At 39.5% G+C, this 18865-nt stretch overlaps 1 protein-coding gene and 1 pseudogene across 3 annotated transcripts in view; both read right to left on the minus strand.

The window, feature by feature from the left end:
* PLBD1 (phospholipase B domain containing 1) overlaps positions 1-18865 on the minus strand; it is a 94306-nt gene that overhangs the window by 34415 nt on the left and 41026 nt on the right. For 2 of the 3 annotated variants that reach the window (XM_068560639.1, XM_068560638.1), the window contains exons 2-4: positions 14027-14246; positions 3030-3113; positions 1558-1696 (exon numbers count right to left, since the gene is read on the minus strand). In XM_068560639.1, coding sequence (XP_068416740.1) covers positions 1558-1696; positions 3030-3113; positions 14027-14246 — 443 coding nt within the window. Of the gene's footprint in view, positions 1-1557; positions 1697-3029; positions 3114-11246; positions 11330-14026; positions 14247-18865 lie in introns of those variants that run through there. The other variant, XM_068560640.1, reaches the window with a different exon arrangement.
* On the minus strand, positions 16697-18540 carry LOC137775277 (hyaluronan synthase 2-like; annotated as a pseudogene).

An 18865-nucleotide genomic window follows, 5' to 3' on the forward strand; every position in this document is an offset into this window, starting at 1 on the left:
CAAAGTCAAATGTAAAAAGCAAGTTACATTCAGAGAAATGTAGCTTTCATCTCTGTTCCCTCCACTCTCTTTTCTTCCTTCTTTTATAGGTAATCATTTATTTTTTAGTTTTTGGCTTATTCTTTCACTGTTGTTTCTCCTTGAAACAATGAGCAAATCTATCTATTATCTATCTATCTATCTATTTATCTATTATCTATCTATCTATCTATCTATCTATCTATCTATCTATCTATCTATCTATCTATCTCAATTTCTTATGCAAAAGGTAGCACATGATATACACCGGTCTTCCCATTTTCACACTTAATAACAGATTCTGAAGGTCATTCCGTAATAGTACATGGAGATCCACCTTATTCCTGTTTACAGCTACATCATTTATGCAGCCAGTCTTCCATGTATTTGGCTGTTTTTGGTCTTTTCGCTATTATAAATTATCTGTGATGAATAGGCTTGCATTGTTGCCAGTGAACCTTTGTGATAATCCTAGAAATGGGATTACTGGGTCAAAGGGTAAATGAGTGTGTGATTTTGGTACTGGGTGCCAAAATTCCTGTCCATAGCAGATACACCATTTTGTATTCTCACCAGTCTTCTAGGGAAGTACCTTTTCCCCCCACCCCCATCTTTCCCCCCATTGCCTTGCCAACACAGTACGCTCTCACAGTTTGGAATTTTTTCCAAATTGATAAGTGAGAAAGTATTTCTCAGTATGATTTTAATTTGTATTTCTAATTTTATTAGCAAGGCCAAGTTCATATGATTAAGAGCATTTTTTGCATCTATTTTCTATAAACTGTCATTTTATATATTTTGTCCAGTGTGAGTGTGTGTGTGTATGTGTGTGTGTGTGTGTGTGTGTGTATGGTATATATATTACCCCCAGGAAATAAAATCTTCCTAATTTTTGGAAGTATATTACACGGTACCTTTCAATCCTCAATGATTCAGTAAACCTCTCAAAAAAATTATGCTGCATGGGCATGTGTGTGTGTGTGTGTGTGTGTGTGTGTGTGTGTGTGTGTGTATGGTATATATATTACCCCCAGGAAATAAAATCTTCCTAATTTTTGGAAGTATATTACACGGTACCTTTCAATCCTCAATGATTCAGTAAACCTCTCAAAAAAATTATGCTGCATGGGCATGTGTTTGTGTGTGTGTGTGCGTGCTGTGGAGGATGAAAGCATAGAACGCGTACATTTTATAAAACTTAGACATTTCTCTTTAACAAACATATTGTCTAAAACACTTGCTTTATTAGGTTAATTAAATAGCCAGTACATTCATATGGGGCTCTTTAACCTACCCCAGAGTATATAGCATGAATGAGACTGAAAGAACACAGAAACAAGCTGGTTTATTTGTGAGTTAACCTGACACTGAGTCAGGTGCTAGCAATGAGATAGATAAGACAGTTCTTCTGTGCAAGAGATTTATTCTCTAGTCCTAATTTGATCTTCTCCTTAATTGGAATGTGTCAATAATTTTAAAGATAATTTCAATATTCTTGCCATACCATATAAATCCTGAGTAGCTTTTAAAAAATCTTACCTTTGTTCCTTCTACTATAGCCCTCTTCGTTGCCCCTACATACAGCCCATCCATTTGTGCCATAACATAGCCTGTGTGTCTCCAAGATGGGTCATCCTTGTTATTTTTGATGTTATCCCGGGCCCACTGATCTTGCTTCCTGGAAGACAAATTAGATTTGTACTAGAGGTCTCCATGGTTGTTCATCCAAAACTAAATTAAACCCAGGTATTTAGAGATTATATATTCAGATACTTAGGCTAGCTAGTATAATTTAAATTCTGGATCTTACAACATTCCAATCACTTTGAAAGGATATCAGAGCAAATCCTAAATGATTTTTGATTTCTCCCAAGGACTATGACTCTTCCATTATAACTTCCCCCATGCTCTATCTAGAATTATCTAGAAACACAGGTGTAATATTTACTTATCTGTGATACTGAGACCTAAGAAAGTCAAGGATAGACTGTTCAAATGTATCTTATACAAAATCATGTTTCACTAAATCGGTAAGGACAAGTTGATTAACTTTACTTTGTAGATAGAAGTGATAAACAACAGGAAAAAACAAAAGCTCTTAAGGACCGGGTGGTGTGTATTTGTTTGTATTTCTCTCAGATCATTTTCATAGTTTATGGTTTGCCCTATTCCAGTTGTCGCTAATAACAGCCTCAATGCCTCTGTCCTGGGGAAAAGTCCTTTTTTTTTTTTTTTTTTAATAGTCCTTTCATTCTCTCTCTTTTTGTTGTCTGCACTTTATGCAGGATGAGTTGATATAAATTTGTATACTAAAAGCTATTTCTGATGTGTTCAGGCTATCTCTAGATCAATTTAAAAATACAGTGTCACTGCTTCATGGGATCTAGCCCAGATGCTCTGTAGGACCTTAGCACCTGACGAAGGGGTTGCTTAGTATATAATTTGGAGGACCAAACCAAGAGCTCCTTTATCCCCAAATTAGTCTCATAGTCTGTCATTCCACAAATATAAAACAAATTTTCTGAATATTGAGAATTATTAGTCTTCAGAAAACTTTACTAAAATGGAAATATTCTCGGAGGATGTTAAGAATTATAACTTTAGATATGAGCTAACTCCCCAGCTAGGATGAGTCGCCAGGTCCACGAAACGGAAGCACCTTTCAGAGGGAGGAGGAGGGATTTCTGCAAGGAGAGGAGCCCCCAGGTGGAAGGGATCCAGGGGTTTGACTCTGCCTGTCTTGCACTGGTGAGGTCTTCCTCTAGCTGTGTCAGCAATTGATAATGGGATATTCAACCTGACCTCTGAAAGAGCACAAATTAGCAGGCATTTGTCCACAACCAGTTTTCATGCCATTACCAAAAGGTGCTATACTTAACTACCAGAACTACTCCAGAGTCCTGCCTAAGAGACGGAAAAGAAATTGGTGAAGGAGAAATTGCTGTTTGAAATGACAGATTCAAGCCCTGAAGCCTCAACAGCAATGAGAAGAGGAAAGCTATTATACTTACGTTAAAAACTCCTGTACTTTATCCACCACGGAACGTTTGTTAATCAGCTGTGGGTAGAGGTTTGTGAAGTGGTCATACATATGTCTGAAAGGAGGGATGAAAATTGTTACATTTCCATTTTTCTGCTTGGATTTTCCCATCACAGTAAATTACCCAGTATTTTGGCTAACTGGGATGTTCCCTATGGCAAACATTCCCTATCTTCTTTTATAAATCAAATGCACAATTTAAAATTGGGAAATACTGGGACTTCCCTGGTGGCGCAATGGTTAAGAATCCGCCTGCCAATGCAGGGAACACGGGTTCGATCCCTGGTCCGAGAAGATCCCACAGGCCGCGGAGCAACTAAGCCCGTGCGCCACAGCTACTGAGACTGTGCTCTAGAGCTGGGGCTCTGCAACAAGAGAAGCCACCGCAATGAGAAGCCCGCGCACCGCAGCAAAGAGTAGCCCCCGCTTGCCGCAACTAGAGAAAGCCTGCGCATAGCAACGAAGACCCAGTGCAGCCAAAAATAAATAAATAAATTAATTAATTAAAAAAAAATAAAACTGGGAAATATTCCCAGCATATAGAAAAGCATAGAATATAACAAACACCCAAGTATCCACTACCCAACTATATAAAATCATTATATTTTGCCATATTTGCTTCATATTTTTTAAAAAAGATATAAAACATAAGCTAGAGTTCAACCGCTGACACTAAATGTCCTCCCTTCTCCCCAGAGGCAACTGCAGTCTTGAATGAGTGACTTATTGTTCTCATGCACATTTTTATACCATCTCTCTCTCTATATATATATTTAATCATAAATAATGTATATTATTAATCATGTTTCAGAACAAATATAAATAAGATCATACTATCTACCACCCTAACTTGTTTATTTTTCTCCACATGATATTTTAAAAGAATTATCTGTTATCATCTGCAGCTTAAATTTATTCTTTTCATGTGTTGATGGTATTCCATGTTATGACTATATAAAAATTCATTTATGCAGTCCTATGATAGACATTTAACTGGTTTTTAATTTTTCGCTATTACAATGCAACTTCAAACATTGTTGTAAACGTCTCTTTTTACACATTTGTTTTTCTAGTATGTATGTGTATATATACATATACATATAAAAGTAGAATTGCTGGGGTGAATATTCTATACACCTATAGTTACTAGATACTGCCAAATTGTTCTCCACAGTGATTGTACCAAATTACGTTCTCCCCAACTACATGGTAGATCTCTCCTTGCTCCTTAGCCTTGCCAACACTTGGCACAGTCAGACTTTCAAATTTTCAACAGTCTGTTGTATCTGAAATGATTCTTTGTTTTAATTTCCATTCCCCTCAGCATTATTGGCTATTTGAGATTCTTTAAAACTTATTTAAAAAGTTAAATGTCCCTCATACGCTATACAGTAAACATTTTTGGTGAGCTATAACTGACATACAACATTGTATAGTGATTTGATACATTTATATATTGCAATGTGATTATCACCATAGCATCAGCTAACACCTCTACCATGTCACATAATTGTAATTCCTTTTTGGTGGTGAGAACAATTAAGATCTAATCTCTTAGAAACTCTGAAGTTTATAATACAGTATTGTTGACTATAATCACAATGCTGTGCATTGGCTCTCCAGGACTTATCTACTAGTTGCAAGTCTGTATCCTTGAACATCTCCTCAATTAAACGTTTTTGAATTGATGAAAATAATCCATTTACATCTGTTGTGATTTTAATATACTTGGATTTATTTCTGCAGTCCCTTCTGTTTTCCATTTACCATCCCTTTTTTTGTCCCTCTTTTATGGTTTCCCTGTTTAAATAACATTTTCATTAACCTTCTTTTTACTTCTGCTAATTTAGAAGCTTTATATAAAATGTACAATTGACTCTTGAACAACATGAGTTTGTACAGCAAGGGTCCACTTATACATGGATTTTTTTCAGCAAATACATACTCTTTGGATATGGAGGGCCGACCGTAAGTCTACATGAGGATTTTTGACTGTGCAGGGTTGGGGGTGAGGACTCAGCGTCTCTAACCCCAGCATTGTTCAAGGGTCAGCTGCATTTCTATTCCATTAGTGATCATCATTAAAAACTGTGAAAACATTGATTATTATGCATTTTATTATAAAATATAAATGACTTTTTTTGGGGGGGGCAGTACCACGTGGCATGCAGGATCTTAATTCCCCGACCAGGGATCAACCCGTGTCCCATGCAATGGAAGCATGGAATCCTACCCACCGGACTGCCAGGGAATTCTTATATAAAATCTAAATGAATTTTCTATTTCTCTCCTCCTCCAAACATACATATTTAAGCAAGCTTTACCTACCCATTGACATCACCCATCATGTTATTGTTCGAAGATTTAGTTTTACCTTTTCATTTAAAAAAATATTAAAATAATTTTTATTGTTTAACTTTTACAATCAAATTTTATTAACTTCTTTGTTTTTTGTGTTAACTATTGTTCCTTATATCCCAAATGTTCCCTCTTGCTATTTTTGTTAATGTATGTCCTATAATAGTTTAATAGAAGTCTGTGCATGGTAAAATATTTTAACTTATGTATCTAAAAATATCATTATTTTGCCCTTGCTCTTGGATAATTTAAACGGTTTTAAAACTCTAGTTAGTTATTCTTCCTCAGTACTTTAAAAATATCATCCTCGTATCTTCTGGGTATATTGTTGCTAATGAGAGGTATGCTATCAGTCAAGCTGAGATTCCTTTGTAATCAATATTTTTCTTTCTGATAGCTTTTAAAATTATTCCCTTTATCCTCAACTTTCTGTAGTTTCATCCTCTGTGTTGTAGCAATTTAATAGGCTGTGTCTTCCAACTAAGGACTCGTGTCTTTCTCAATTTTAATCAATTCTCAACTATTACCCTGTCAACTATTGCTTATCTGCAATTCCCTCCAGTTTCTTTTTCTGGGACTCCTAATAGACATATGTTGGAGTTTCTCAATCAAACTTCTCTATTTAATAACAGCTCTCTCATTATTTTTACCCCTTTCTCTCTTTGGGTAGTGTACTGTATAAATCCCTCGGTACTAATGTCTGATTCAGAAATTATTTCTCTGAGTTTGTCTAGTCCAGGGTTTGCCCACTTATTGATATTTTTAAAAATTAATTTCCATAATTTTCATTTATGATACTTCAAGCAGGTTCTTTTAAAATATCCACCTATTTCTTCCTTTTTGTTCCCTACATTTTTCAAGTTTTCCTTAATTTATGATATTTTCATTTTGATATTTCAAGCAGGTTCTTTTAAAATATCTACCTGTCTTATTTCTTCCTTTTTGTTCCATAAATTTTTCAAGTTTTCCTTCATATATATGTGTGTGTGTGTGTGTGTGTGTGTGTGTGTGTATACATATATTTTGTTGTTGTTGTTGTTGTTGTGACCTGCAGCTTGAGTGATCCTAGTTCCCCAACCAGGGACTGAACCTGCGCCCTCGGCAGTGAAAGCGCAGAGTCCTAACCACTGGACCACCAGGGAATTTCCAAGTTTTCCTTCATTTAAAACTTAGAGTACCTTAAGCATATTTAAAGTCTTTGTTAAACCCATCTACAAAATTAATCTGGAGTGTATTAATGACTTTATTGTTGATTTTGCTGACTTTTTCTTAGCATTCAATTTCTTTGTGCTTTTTTGAACTTGGTATTCAGGCATTTTAAGTTATGTGTTTGTTTACATTCTTAAATTCTTCCCCCGCACCCCCTTCCTTTCTCCCTCGCTCTTTCTTGCCTCTCATTTTCTTCTAGGTACTTCCATCGGACTCCCTGAGAACCAGGTCTTATAGCGGCTTTGGGGACTTCTTTCCTATGGAATGCTGCACGTTTATGTGTCCTGGAACCAGCACGTGGATGATTTGGTTCTTTTGCCCACCCCGCCTCCCGTCAAGCTCACGGTTTCTTATACATCTCTACACCAGAGTGCACATCAGCAGAAGTTATTCTGTGGCCTCCTATTTTTCCAAACAGTCCAAAGCAGCAAGGTTGCTTCTGCTTCCCAGCCTTGATTCAGCTCCCTCAGATCACCGAGGCCTTCACCCACCAGCAGGAGTGGCTGTCTCTGCCTGCTTCAGGCCAAGGGCCCAGCAGATCCATACCCCATTGCTTTTCTGCTTCATTTCTGGTTCAAGAGATCTTTAATCTTGTTTGGGGGGGCCAGCTATATTACCATGATGCTCTCTTTCTATACATTTTATCTACTATTTGCTCTAAGTTTGGAGCAAGGTGGGTCAAATTGTGAGCCCCTTGCACCCTCTGGACTGGAAGTTTACCTAAAGTCTGAGTTGTGGTTTTTATTTGATGCTTTTTATCGACCTAGAGGTCAGCACTGTGGAACTTTTAGGTATCTTTATCTAATGGTTTCCAGCACTGAAACTGATAAGATGAGAATAGAATTTTATTGCCAGTGAGGCAAAGAACATTAAAATCCTTTGAAATGTTTTATTTTATGGTCCTTGAATTCAACAAACCTCATGAGTGCTTTTCCTTCAAATTATCTGTAAATATTTTTTAAAAATTGAATTATCATATTTAACTTCTGTTCATATATCTTTTATGCTGCCATGCCTATTCTTCTATCAAGTTGGTCCCTTTTCTATCATCTCTAAAACTGAGGGAGAGAACAGCAATAAAGCTAGACAGGTATGTGGGTGACAGGGAAGGGACCCTCTGCCCTGGCCTCATATTTCAGGTGAATGGAATGCAGAAACTCCAGGTGAGTTGGATGACTTGATTTAGTTGCTTAGGGAAGCAAAAGCCTTTCCGTTTTCCCTCTGAGGTTGCATGGGGAAGTAGAGATGGCTGCCAGGACTGTCTGGGCTCATGAGCCAAATGCAGCACCCCTGCACCCCTCCATGAGTTTCAGGGAGCAGCCAAAGGCTTTCTTGTCTGGCCTAGGGTGGAATAAGAGGACATTGGGAGTTGATGGACCTCCTGGGGGCAGAGGACTTATACTTGAGGTGACTACTGCAACCTCGATGGCATTGATTTTGCAACTGGAGACCAGGGAGACCATGGAAGCCTCATCAGATGTCAGGTGGGGAAACACCCAAGCTAAAGACTCAATGAGACTGTTCCACTTCAGTAAATGTGCCAGAGAAGGACACAGGACAATCACTGCTTAAACATCTCCCCTTCCTCCAAGATGCCTCAGTGACACTAATCCATTCTGGAAAAAAGTGTTTGGAAGAGGAGTGGAACATTCTGAATTGACTCAGTTTCAATGACATTTTGTTCCTATTGAAATGACTATGGTAACATTTCCTGCCATGAGGAGGAATGGGCTCTTAAAATTAAAATGATTTAAATGGAAATAAAGTTCTCTGCTTTTGGAAAAAATAATTTGTGGGCTATTGACCTACCAATGCTCACTCAGGTAAAGAAACAAAAATTCATACTTCTTACCTAAAGTCTCCATCACTGCACCCTGCCCAGCTCCACCCAGAGTTCCAGATCCTCTCAATGTTTCAGTCTTATTTCAATATAGGGCTGTGTTTCTCAACCGGAGTGATTTTTCCCTCCAAGGGGCATTTGGCAATGTCTGGAGACGTATTTTGTTGTCACAATAGGGGGAGGGAAGGTGCAACTGGCATCTAGTGGGTAGAGGCCAGGGATACTGCTAAACTTCCTACAATGCACAACAAAGGATAATTCAATCCCAAATGTCCGAAGTGCTGAGGCTGAGAAACCCTGAAACAGAGGAACATTCATCCTGACGTGGGGGTGGCTGCTGAGGAGGTCCTATAACAGTAAAGACAGAGGTAGATAAAGGAGGGTAACTAGGCTAGAATTATTAAAATTTTTTCTTTCTTTTTTTGGGGGGGCAGGGACTAAATTTTTTGATTCTGATATTCAGAGCTGGGGAAGAGAAACCTGCACGTTGAGATCAGAAGTGGAGGCTTCACCTGATCCTGCCCCGCCCAGGGGTCCTGAGGAACATAATCCACTCACAGTCCCCTGAGAAGGCTGAGGCCCTTCTCTGATCTTTGAGCCTGGGGCCCTATGCTTTGGCGTGCTGGAGCAACACAGGACAGCAGATAAGAGCAGAGGCTTTGAATTCTGAACTCAAAGCTTGATCCCTCCTTGTAGGCTCTACGACCATAAGCAGGATTCCCAACTTCTCCATGCTTCCAAATTCTCATCAAACAGAGCCAAGACCAGTCTCCATGTCAAGGATGTGTCAGATTTTGTTTCAGCTCCTGTGGTGTGTCAAGTCAGTAAGTTTCCTCCTAAGTTGGCCGAGACTTTGCCCATCTTTCCATCTCTCACACACACTTTGTGACAATCACGAAGACACATGGACACCTACTTTTCCCTGAATCTTTTTGCGTTATGTTAATACCATATCACTTAGTGCTTGTCAGGTGATCTCTCCTACTCTTTCCTAGTTGTTTCAACTTCCTACTTCCTGGGTCTGAGGCCATATCAGGCTCCTTTAGTATTTCCCGCTGTGATTAATCCATGTGTGTGTGTATGTGTGTGCATGTGCACGGACTCCGAAGCTGGACAGCTGGTTTCCAATTCTGGCTGCTGCTTACTAGCTTTGTGACTTTCAGCTACTTACTTTACTTCTCTGTGCCCAAGTTTTCTCATCAGTAATATGGGGATAGTAATAATATATACCTCACAGCACGGCTGTGGATTAAATAATTTAACATATATAAAATGTTTTGAACAATGCCTGGCATATTTTAAATTATATATATATGTGTGTGTGTGTGTGTGTGTGTGTGTGTGTGTGTATATATATATATATATATAAAAATATAAGTGCTAGTCATCTGATAATTTTAAGGGTGTGACTGTGTCTTACTTATCTTTGCTTTGGCTACAGCCTTGACCTGGAGCCATATTCAGTTTCTAATATCAGAAGGAGCAAGTTGGGGGTACGGAGGAGATTCTTGAAGTATCTCTTGATGGTAAGACAAACGCCCAAAAAGGTTACACCTTTGACTATTCTCTCTACTTGTGCCATAATCTTGCTAGAACCTCTTTTCATCATAGTTTTAGCAACTGTTGTGTCAACACATTACCTTAAAACAAGTGGAGAGAGTACTCAGGAACTCACTCCCCACTGTCACTCTATCCCCAGAGCCCGGCACAAGGTAGTATAACGAGGGCGTGTCGCATTGAATTGTGGCACCCAAACTGGCTAGGTAATTCCAGAGGAGGTCATTTCTGCATCTGCCTCAGCAACACAAGAGATCAGTCACTTTGTTAAAAACTAGAGCAGACCAGGTCCTCACACCCCCATCACCATTCTTTCCAGAAAGGTTTCCTGACTTATTTTATTAAAAATCAATGACTGTTTATCAGCTTTTACATCATTCGTGAGCCATCAGAGACTCTTAATTTGCAACTCTTAGGGAGCCACCCAGTAGAGTTAAAAAAAAATGAAGGCAGAAATTCCATTTGGCCAAGGCTGCTAGACAATGCATTACATGGAAATGCATAGCTGACACTTCCGATTCATCTCTCACAAAACTGGAACAACAACAGGATTCAATGAAACTTCATAAGCGTGTAGTTAAGTAACCACTGGGGGGCAGAAGTGCTGTGCCAGGCATCTGGGGTATATAAAGATGAATAAGATGGGGACCCTGTCCTCAAGGCACTAACAGGTGGTGGAGGGGGAGAGATGGGGCTCCGATCCAGTGGAAATGGAATCAGAAAGAGCTTCATCAAGAAGAGAGCATCATATATACGGATTCACTTTGTTGTAGAGCAGAAACTAACACAACATCGTAAAGCAATTATACTCCAATAAAGATGTATAAAAAAAAGTCATTTCTAACAGCTATATGATGTATCATCATATTGGCACACAATATAAAATACTGTAATTTCAAAAAAAAAAAGCATAAAACAAGAAAAAGAGAGCATCTGAGATGGGTCTTGGAGGTTGAGCAGGATTTTGATAGGTGGAGACGAAAGAGGCAGCATCTGGCTCTCAGGAATCACAGCTCTAAGAGATGCTAGGAAGGGGCTGTGCGGGAGGCTGAGGGGGCACCACAGCCAGCCTCAGGGGCCCCTCCGGAATGCACGTCTGCGTGGCGCATCACGCAGTGAGGGGCTCCTCAGGGGCCGGGGGTGGGCCAGTGGAAGAAGAGGGAGAAGAGAGTGTGAAGAAGAGCAAGACAGCGAGAGAAGCTCCTGAAAATAGTGAATGCCTACCCCAGGCTGTGGCCCTGGTGGACCTGCCTCCGCCGCACACGGGGAGATAACCCTGCAGGAGCCGCGCACGTACACGGCCGGGAGCTTCGGAATACAGGACAGAGGGCGGGCCCGGGACAGCGTCGTAAAAGTGTCGTAAAAGCTCAAAGAAGCAACAAATTGCTGCGTGCTTCGAAGGCAGTGATGGAGGATTTGAGCGTATTTCTTTGTGTTTTGATTTGGCCTCTCGAGTATTTCATAGGTTGGAAAAAGCAAATTATATTTTCTGAGGCCGTCAAACCAACGTCCTTATCTGCCTATCTCAGTCGTTCATCCCACGATGTTCGTCTTTTCACACATCTCCCCCCGAGGTGCGGGAGAATGTAAGGCACACCACTCCATTTTAAATGTGGTGATGTGGAAAAACGTGGCAGCCCTATACTTCCCACTGCTCTTGGCAGTTGCCTGAGCAACTCCGCAAGATGAGAGAAAACAAGGCAGATCTTTCTTTTGGCCTCTGGCACAAACTCACCTTCTCTGCCCTGGCTCCAAGGCTGTGTCTTGGTACGTGGAATTGTCCTTTGCAAAACAGTCCCCAGCAGTATATGTTTTAAATTGATAAAACGATGTCTGTGTATGAAGATGCTATTGCTTCTCATACAACTGTCCCTGTGTAGCTGAAAACAAAGAACTCTAGCCTATGACTTGTATTCTTTCTCCGCCATTGGTTTGTGGCTACAGTCACAACTTCCAGAATGTTGACATTTTAAGCTCTTCTGCCTTGCTTCAGAGAATGCTGGATACCTTTGCTCGGAGGGAGCCCCACTGCCTCTCTGCTCAGTTGAGACAGTGCACGGGGTGCCTACTGCTGCAGTCCTTCCTGGGTGGCGCCTTGGGTCTGATGGTCTCAATCACGTGAATTCTTCTAGCCTCCCCTCTGTCCTATCTCCCTGCCAGAGCTCTTGTCTCTGTGAGCCCTGATTCTTTACTCCATTTGGCATTTCTCCTTCCTCCAAATTAAACTCTTGGGCAACAGAATGTGTAGTAAGCCTTCACCTCCTAGACCATATCAGAAGAGGAAGGCAGGAAACTGGTAACCACCTCTGTCTCTTACCTCTTCCCCAACCCATTGCCAGGGGTCTGTTTTAAGCTTGCCGGGTCACATCCCACTATTCTGAGCTTTGAGTGAAGCACAGAGCAGAGCCTTTGAATGCTTACTGATTCAGAAATTCCCCTACTTATTGGACTTTTCAGCAATGCAGTCAGAAAAGAAGCTTCTGGGAGATGCCCTTCTAAAGATGGTTTTGGTTTTCTTTCTTCCTTTCTTTTTTTTTACATCGTAGCATTTATTTATTTATTTAGCTGCACAGCTTGCGGTCATGGATAAAGGAACTCAAGGATAGGTCAGTACTTTATATTATGAATAAGGCAGAAACGATAAAGCTACTTCCCAAAGTGAGATGTTAAAACTTGGGTTTTCCTGAGACATAAGAATAACAGAAGGGTCACTTTTGTCAGAAGTCTCCTCGGTCACACTCCCTGAGCTCTCTAGTAGCGATGCCAAAGTCCAAGGAAGACAAGCTTAGGCTCTCAACATTCAATCTATGTTAGCATCTCTAACACAGATTAGAGATGCTCCACTCAAGTTACATAGCTTCCCTTAATAACTCATATGTATCTTACGCATGACTTCATTGAATATATTTATGTTCACACAACTTCAATCTGAATCATTTCTCCAAACTTGCAACTCAATTTAAAGAACGCAATCAGAAACCAGTGGATCCCGAAATAAAGATTTGTAGGGGAAAAGGAAAAGTTCAGATTTTTACATGTTGAATACAGTTTTAAACATGTTTTTTAAATCGTATTTAGTTTATCAAGTTTTCTACATCTCCAAATTGAGAGTGCCCTATTAAGGGGACTTGTATGGTAAGGTAACAAAAATTTGGTATAAAAACAAACCCAGGAATTTTTAGTTTAAATTTTAAAAAAGAGCAGCCAGAGTCCAGTAATTAGTCGTTCAACATTTGATATAATTGCCAGTACTCAGAAACAGATTAAGATCAGCACTGCATTTACTATGACTAAGATGGTAACAGTGCAAAATAAGGTTTGGTTAAACTGCACTCAACAATCTAGGTCACAGAGCATAAAAGAAGAAAGCCACGTCCTCAAGACATTTTATATCAAAGGAAGAATGAGGCTTGTTTAAATGAGTTGCAACTTTCCTTTCCTCAAAGATCTGTTCTCTAAAAAGGATGAGTCATGATTGCATTATTATAAGTACATTTTTTGTTATTTCCATAAGACAAGGGAAGAACACAAGAATTAAATAACAATAGAATTGGAAAGAACATTCATGTTAGACATTAAAATTTCAACTTAAAATCTTCGCCCACTTGAAAGTATTGTTCTAAGATGGTTGAAAATAAATGCTCTTACATTTTATTTTTATTTTTAATTAATCTTCTCTGTTTGTGGTCCTCAAAGAGCCACTCCACCTCCATTTGCTTTCTACCCGACAATAAATGACTAGTAAGATGAAATGGCTTAGCAGTCTTTTAAGAGAGTTTCATGAGAGGGAAAGATTTAAAAATGTGTCACAATTGGGGGCTTTGCTCCTTCTAGGCAGGTATGACTACAGGTTCAAATGTAATTCTGATAATCTTTCTATCATATGAGAAAGACCATGGCAACTTTTCAATTCTAGCGTACAATGCCAGGAAGAAAAAACCACTGTTGGGCAAAGAAAGGGACAGAGGTTGCCTGGCAGTTCTCCACCACGACTGGGTACTTACGGGGCAGTGAGGTAACCCTCCAAAAAGCCGGCTGCAAACATGACGATCTCATTGCTCAGGGATTGAGAACCGTACCCCGCTCTGATCTCCAGGATGCCCCAGCCTGTGGTTTTCACAGAGTTATTGTAAAAGCCATAGGCATCCCCATTCCTGTCTAGGACATTTTTGACTTGTATTCTCTTCTCAGTAGGCATCCAGTATGCAGTTGCATAGTAGACCCCTGGAAAAAAAGAAAAAGGAATAATGATAGGATGTCATTGAACTGAATTGCTGATAACATTTTTTTTTTCTATGTAACCAACAATTCCAGCACATTTGCTTCTAAAGAGTTCTGTCCTATTACAACAGAATTGGGAAATCTGCCACACTATAGTTTGTCCTTGTTACAAGTGGGAAAAAACCAGAGCCTTGACCACGGGGGATGAGCCTAGAGCACAAAGAACCAGGTCAAAGGTAGGGGCGTAGTTGGAGCATCAAAGAGGTGGATCTAAGCGCTTCATCCTTAGAGACGGGATTCTGGGCAAGGCAGGAGCTGGAGCTCTCACCCACCTTGTCATTCAACCAAGAATAGGGTTCATATCCCTGGTCTGCGACCCTTTCCATCCCCCTCAATAGTTGGGCCAAAGCATCCATATTCTCTCACTTTCTATCCTATCTCTCCTGTTTAATTCTTTTTTTTTTCCTTATCAAAAATATCTTATTTACAAAAAAATTCAATTATACTGTACATCCTATACTGGAAATACATTGAATAATTGCTAGAATAAATATAGGCAATTAATTCAATGTTTTATGAGAATGAGAGAATTTGGCATTTGAATGTTATCAAAGCTTAAGTTAGAACATAAATAGTCAAAAAGGCAAACTCAAGCTTTAGACTCATTTAATGGCGTGGTCTGTTTGTTTCTCACAAGCATTCCAATCAGTGAGAGTCTAAGTTGTAGAACATTATGTAACTTTTTTGTACTCTGAAGGTAGAATGTGCAGTTTTTTCTTAAGCAGGATGGATGGAATATAGGTATCTGCATAAAAAGGAAGCAGAAAGGCAAGAAACACATGGTCGAATACTTCTCCACATTTATGCTTCATCACAACACTTTTTATGCAACTCTTCATGTGTTCAATTGTGTTTCTAAACACAGGTCTACACAGCACCAGCTACAAGGCAAGATGGGTCATGTCAAAAGTCAAACTGGGTAACTGAGACCCCAGAGTAACTAAATTAACAAGGCTGAGGGTACCTGGTCCATCAATTTTTTATGTGCCAATTCTTGATATAACTATCAAACCTTGATATCATGTCTACTATGTAAACACATTTATGTAGGCCAGAACAGAAGAGATGAAGCAATTATCTGTATAATTCAGAAAAAATCTTCCCTAGAAAGTTAAAGAGGAATGTGGAGTTTGACTCTGCCAGTTTTGAATCTGTATGCCTTAGCCTTATTATAATTTATCCCACTCACCCATATAAACCTCATACTAACATGTAAAGTGAACTGACAAGCTGGAAAAAAAAAAGGTAGGTAAAGTATGTTCAATATATAGACAGGATCCGGTGAACACAGGTCACAGAACAAAATGATGAACTGCTTTGTATTTGTCCAAATTGTACAGATAGTTTTTCCCACTTTCCTTTTTACGTAGCCTGGGAAAACACTGTGAGAATCTCCAAAGACTATCTTTAATACTCAGATTTTGTCCACTGCTGGATTACTAGTGTTTTCTTTTGAGAACTAGCATCCTCTTTTTTTTCAGTCTTATGAAAAAATTGTACTTTTCTACCTCTTTGGCCTTGATTTTCAGTGACTTCTTTTTTGTACACATAAGTATGAATTTCTACTCACGAAGTGTGACATGTATATTGGCCTTTTCTAAAGAAATGAAAAAAAGTTAAAATATTGAAAGTTTAAATAGTTTTTCACAGAAACAAACTATTCAATTTTAAAGGGAGAGAGAGAGAGAGAAACATTTTATTCTCTCTATCATGAACAACATCAGTCAACCAAGCTTCACATTTTGGGTAGAAATTTTTTAAGTATGAATTTTTTCAGAACCTATTTTATTAAAAAAAAAAAGGAAGAACAGGTGTACTTTGGCAGAGAAGTAGAATATAAAATATACAAAATTTGTTTTAAAATTGGCATACAAAATTTTAAAACACAGTACAATTATATAAAAATACAGCACAGACAACGGCCTGTAAAATGTCCTTCGGCATTTCATTTGGTAGAGTTGAACAGAAAACCCTTTCTTAAAAAAAAATTAGCTATCAACACAGTCCATAAGTTAGGTTGTATATGTTGAAAGAACATTTCCTTGAGTTTCCAAAATCCTCTTCTTCCATGGTTACCCACATAAAGCATGACTAGTGAGGTATATAGGGCAAAACACTGTTAGGCGGATGTACAATAAGGAAAAAGTGCATAAACAAAGAATTCTTCCCATTTTCATAGGAGTATCAGATTAAATGTGAGCTCTTCTTCTTCATGTATCATTTTACTTGGGCAGAATTAAAATAAACCCATACAAATGTCTTTGTTCAAGTCCCAGCAGCAGTGATGTGTCTCCTTTGGTGGCATTATCTGATGCCACAATACCGCACAGTCCCTAGAGGAACTAAGGTTCTGTGTGTGTCTGCATCTGTAACTGCAAACATCACATGTAAGATCACACATTAAGCACCATGTCATACCGTTGTCCCTTCTTCCGCCTGCCACAGTTTTTGATGAGAATCACATACAGTGTCAAAAACATGACCCAACAGCTTGCATAGAGCAATGTTCCAACAATTAAAGCTGTCTTGTTTGGATTCTGAGAATGGCTTTTTAGATTCCTTATAAATGGTGAAAATCACACCACCCAGGAGGATTGTATACCAAACTGATACTGGAATGAGTCCTATGAAATTATCAATGGATTTCCTTCCAGATGTGCCCCACCCAGCTTTGCTTATTGTTGCAACTGCAAACATCTTGGTGGGAAGTAAACTTGACATGTATAACATTGAGTAGAGGGACATGAAGACCATGATGATATTTCCTCTAAGGCAGCTGGCAGAAGATGATTTTATGAGACCCACTAACTGGACAGTTAACAAGAAATGGAGGATGTTCCAAATTTCACTCCTGTAGAAGAGCCGGATTACTGTGGCAATGAGAAAGAAAGGGAAGAACCCAGGGATGACTGCTTCATAGGTCATCCGCAAGTGATGTTTATGAAACCACATGGCATTGTACAGTCACTCTCGGAAGTAGGACTTGCTCCAACCGGTCTGCTGGTTTAACCATCTGAGACATCCCTTAGGTGTTTCAGTAAGGCATTTGGATCGAGCTGTGTATTTTGTTGCATAGCCCAGGCTCAGCACTCAGTTTGTTAGATGCCTGTCATCTCCAAAACTACAATGGCTGCCCATAAATTTTTTTTAAATTATTTGTTTATTATTTATTTTTGGCTCATGCCGTGTCTTTAGTTGTGGCATGCGGGACCCTTGTTGCAGCATGCATGTGGGATCTAGTTCCCCAACCAGAGACAGAACCCGGGCCCCCTGCATTGGGAGCACAGAGTCCTACCCACTGGACCACCAGGGAAGTCCCCTGCCCATAAATTTTTGATTGTAGCAGTCTTCCACAAATTCATGCAGTAAGGAGTTTCCGTACATTCCCAGAGGTCCACTAATGCACTGGACACATCCAAAATAAGACTGACAGGCCCTTTCTATGTTAAAAGCCATCCAGTATCTCACACTGCTGAGGAAGGTGATCCAGGAATCATACTTGTTTAAAATCTGGACGTCTCCCCTGACATCTCCAACCATGGGATCTTCTTCTAAAACTTTTACCATCTCCACGGTTGAGGCAGGGTCAAGCATGGTGTCTGAATCACAAACCTGTACATAATCCACACTTCGTCTCAGTGCTCTGAAAGCCGTGTATATGACTTCTCTTATCCACCCCATTTTTGCATGATGCAAATACTCTTGTTGGATAAGACCAACTGGGTGACATGTTGTGAGCTTTCTTTATGTGACTCATCTGTCTCACCAGGACCCTTCATGTGGAAGTTGTTCTTCCAGATATAAGTGGCTGATTTGTCCCTGCCCATGACTTCACTGAAGATGTCCATCATGTAAAGGTCATCTTCTGAGTTTCCATCTATGACCATGACAACTTTAATTCCAGGGTAGGTTAGCCTTTTCACAGATTGCAAACATTCCCATAAGTAGTCTGGATCTTCTTGATATACAGCAATGCAAAGAGCAACAGTTCTGTTCAACTTAATGGGGGCTTCTAGAGATTTTTTCATTTTTCGGCGCTCCAAAAGGCAAACAGGCTTTGGATGAGGAGGTGTGATGCTAAAAAGGCACCATATAGTCCAAAAGAGAAATAGTAATTATCTTTTTGGATAAATTGGTAGCCAAAAATATATGCAGTTGTGATTCCAAGGAGGAGAGAAACTTCAAAAAGCGTGGTTCCAATTATTCTCAGGATACATAGAAACCTCTTACAATACATTTTGTTCATTGAATCCTAATGCCACGTGAATTTCTGAAAGAATTTGACCTTGGTGCCCACTTATTCTTAAAGCTCTTTCCTCCCATGGCCTATGGAACAACAATCTCTCCTGAGTCACCTCCTCCTTTGCTTGCCTTTTCCTATTTCTCCCATGGGTTCCTCTTTCTCTTTACACCCAAGAGCACAACGGATAACACCTTCCGGATGATTCCATCAGCACTAGAAATTAAAAATATGCAAAACAAAATTCATATTCTCTCCCAATCCATCCACCATCCTCTGCTTTCTAGCTCTGTGATCTTTCAGCCTGAAACCCAAGTCCATC

Source organism: Eschrichtius robustus, chromosome 13 (genome assembly GCF_028021215.1).
Source record: "Eschrichtius robustus isolate mEscRob2 chromosome 13, mEscRob2.pri, whole genome shotgun sequence".
NCBI lineage: Eukaryota > Metazoa > Chordata > Mammalia > Artiodactyla > Eschrichtiidae > Eschrichtius > Eschrichtius robustus.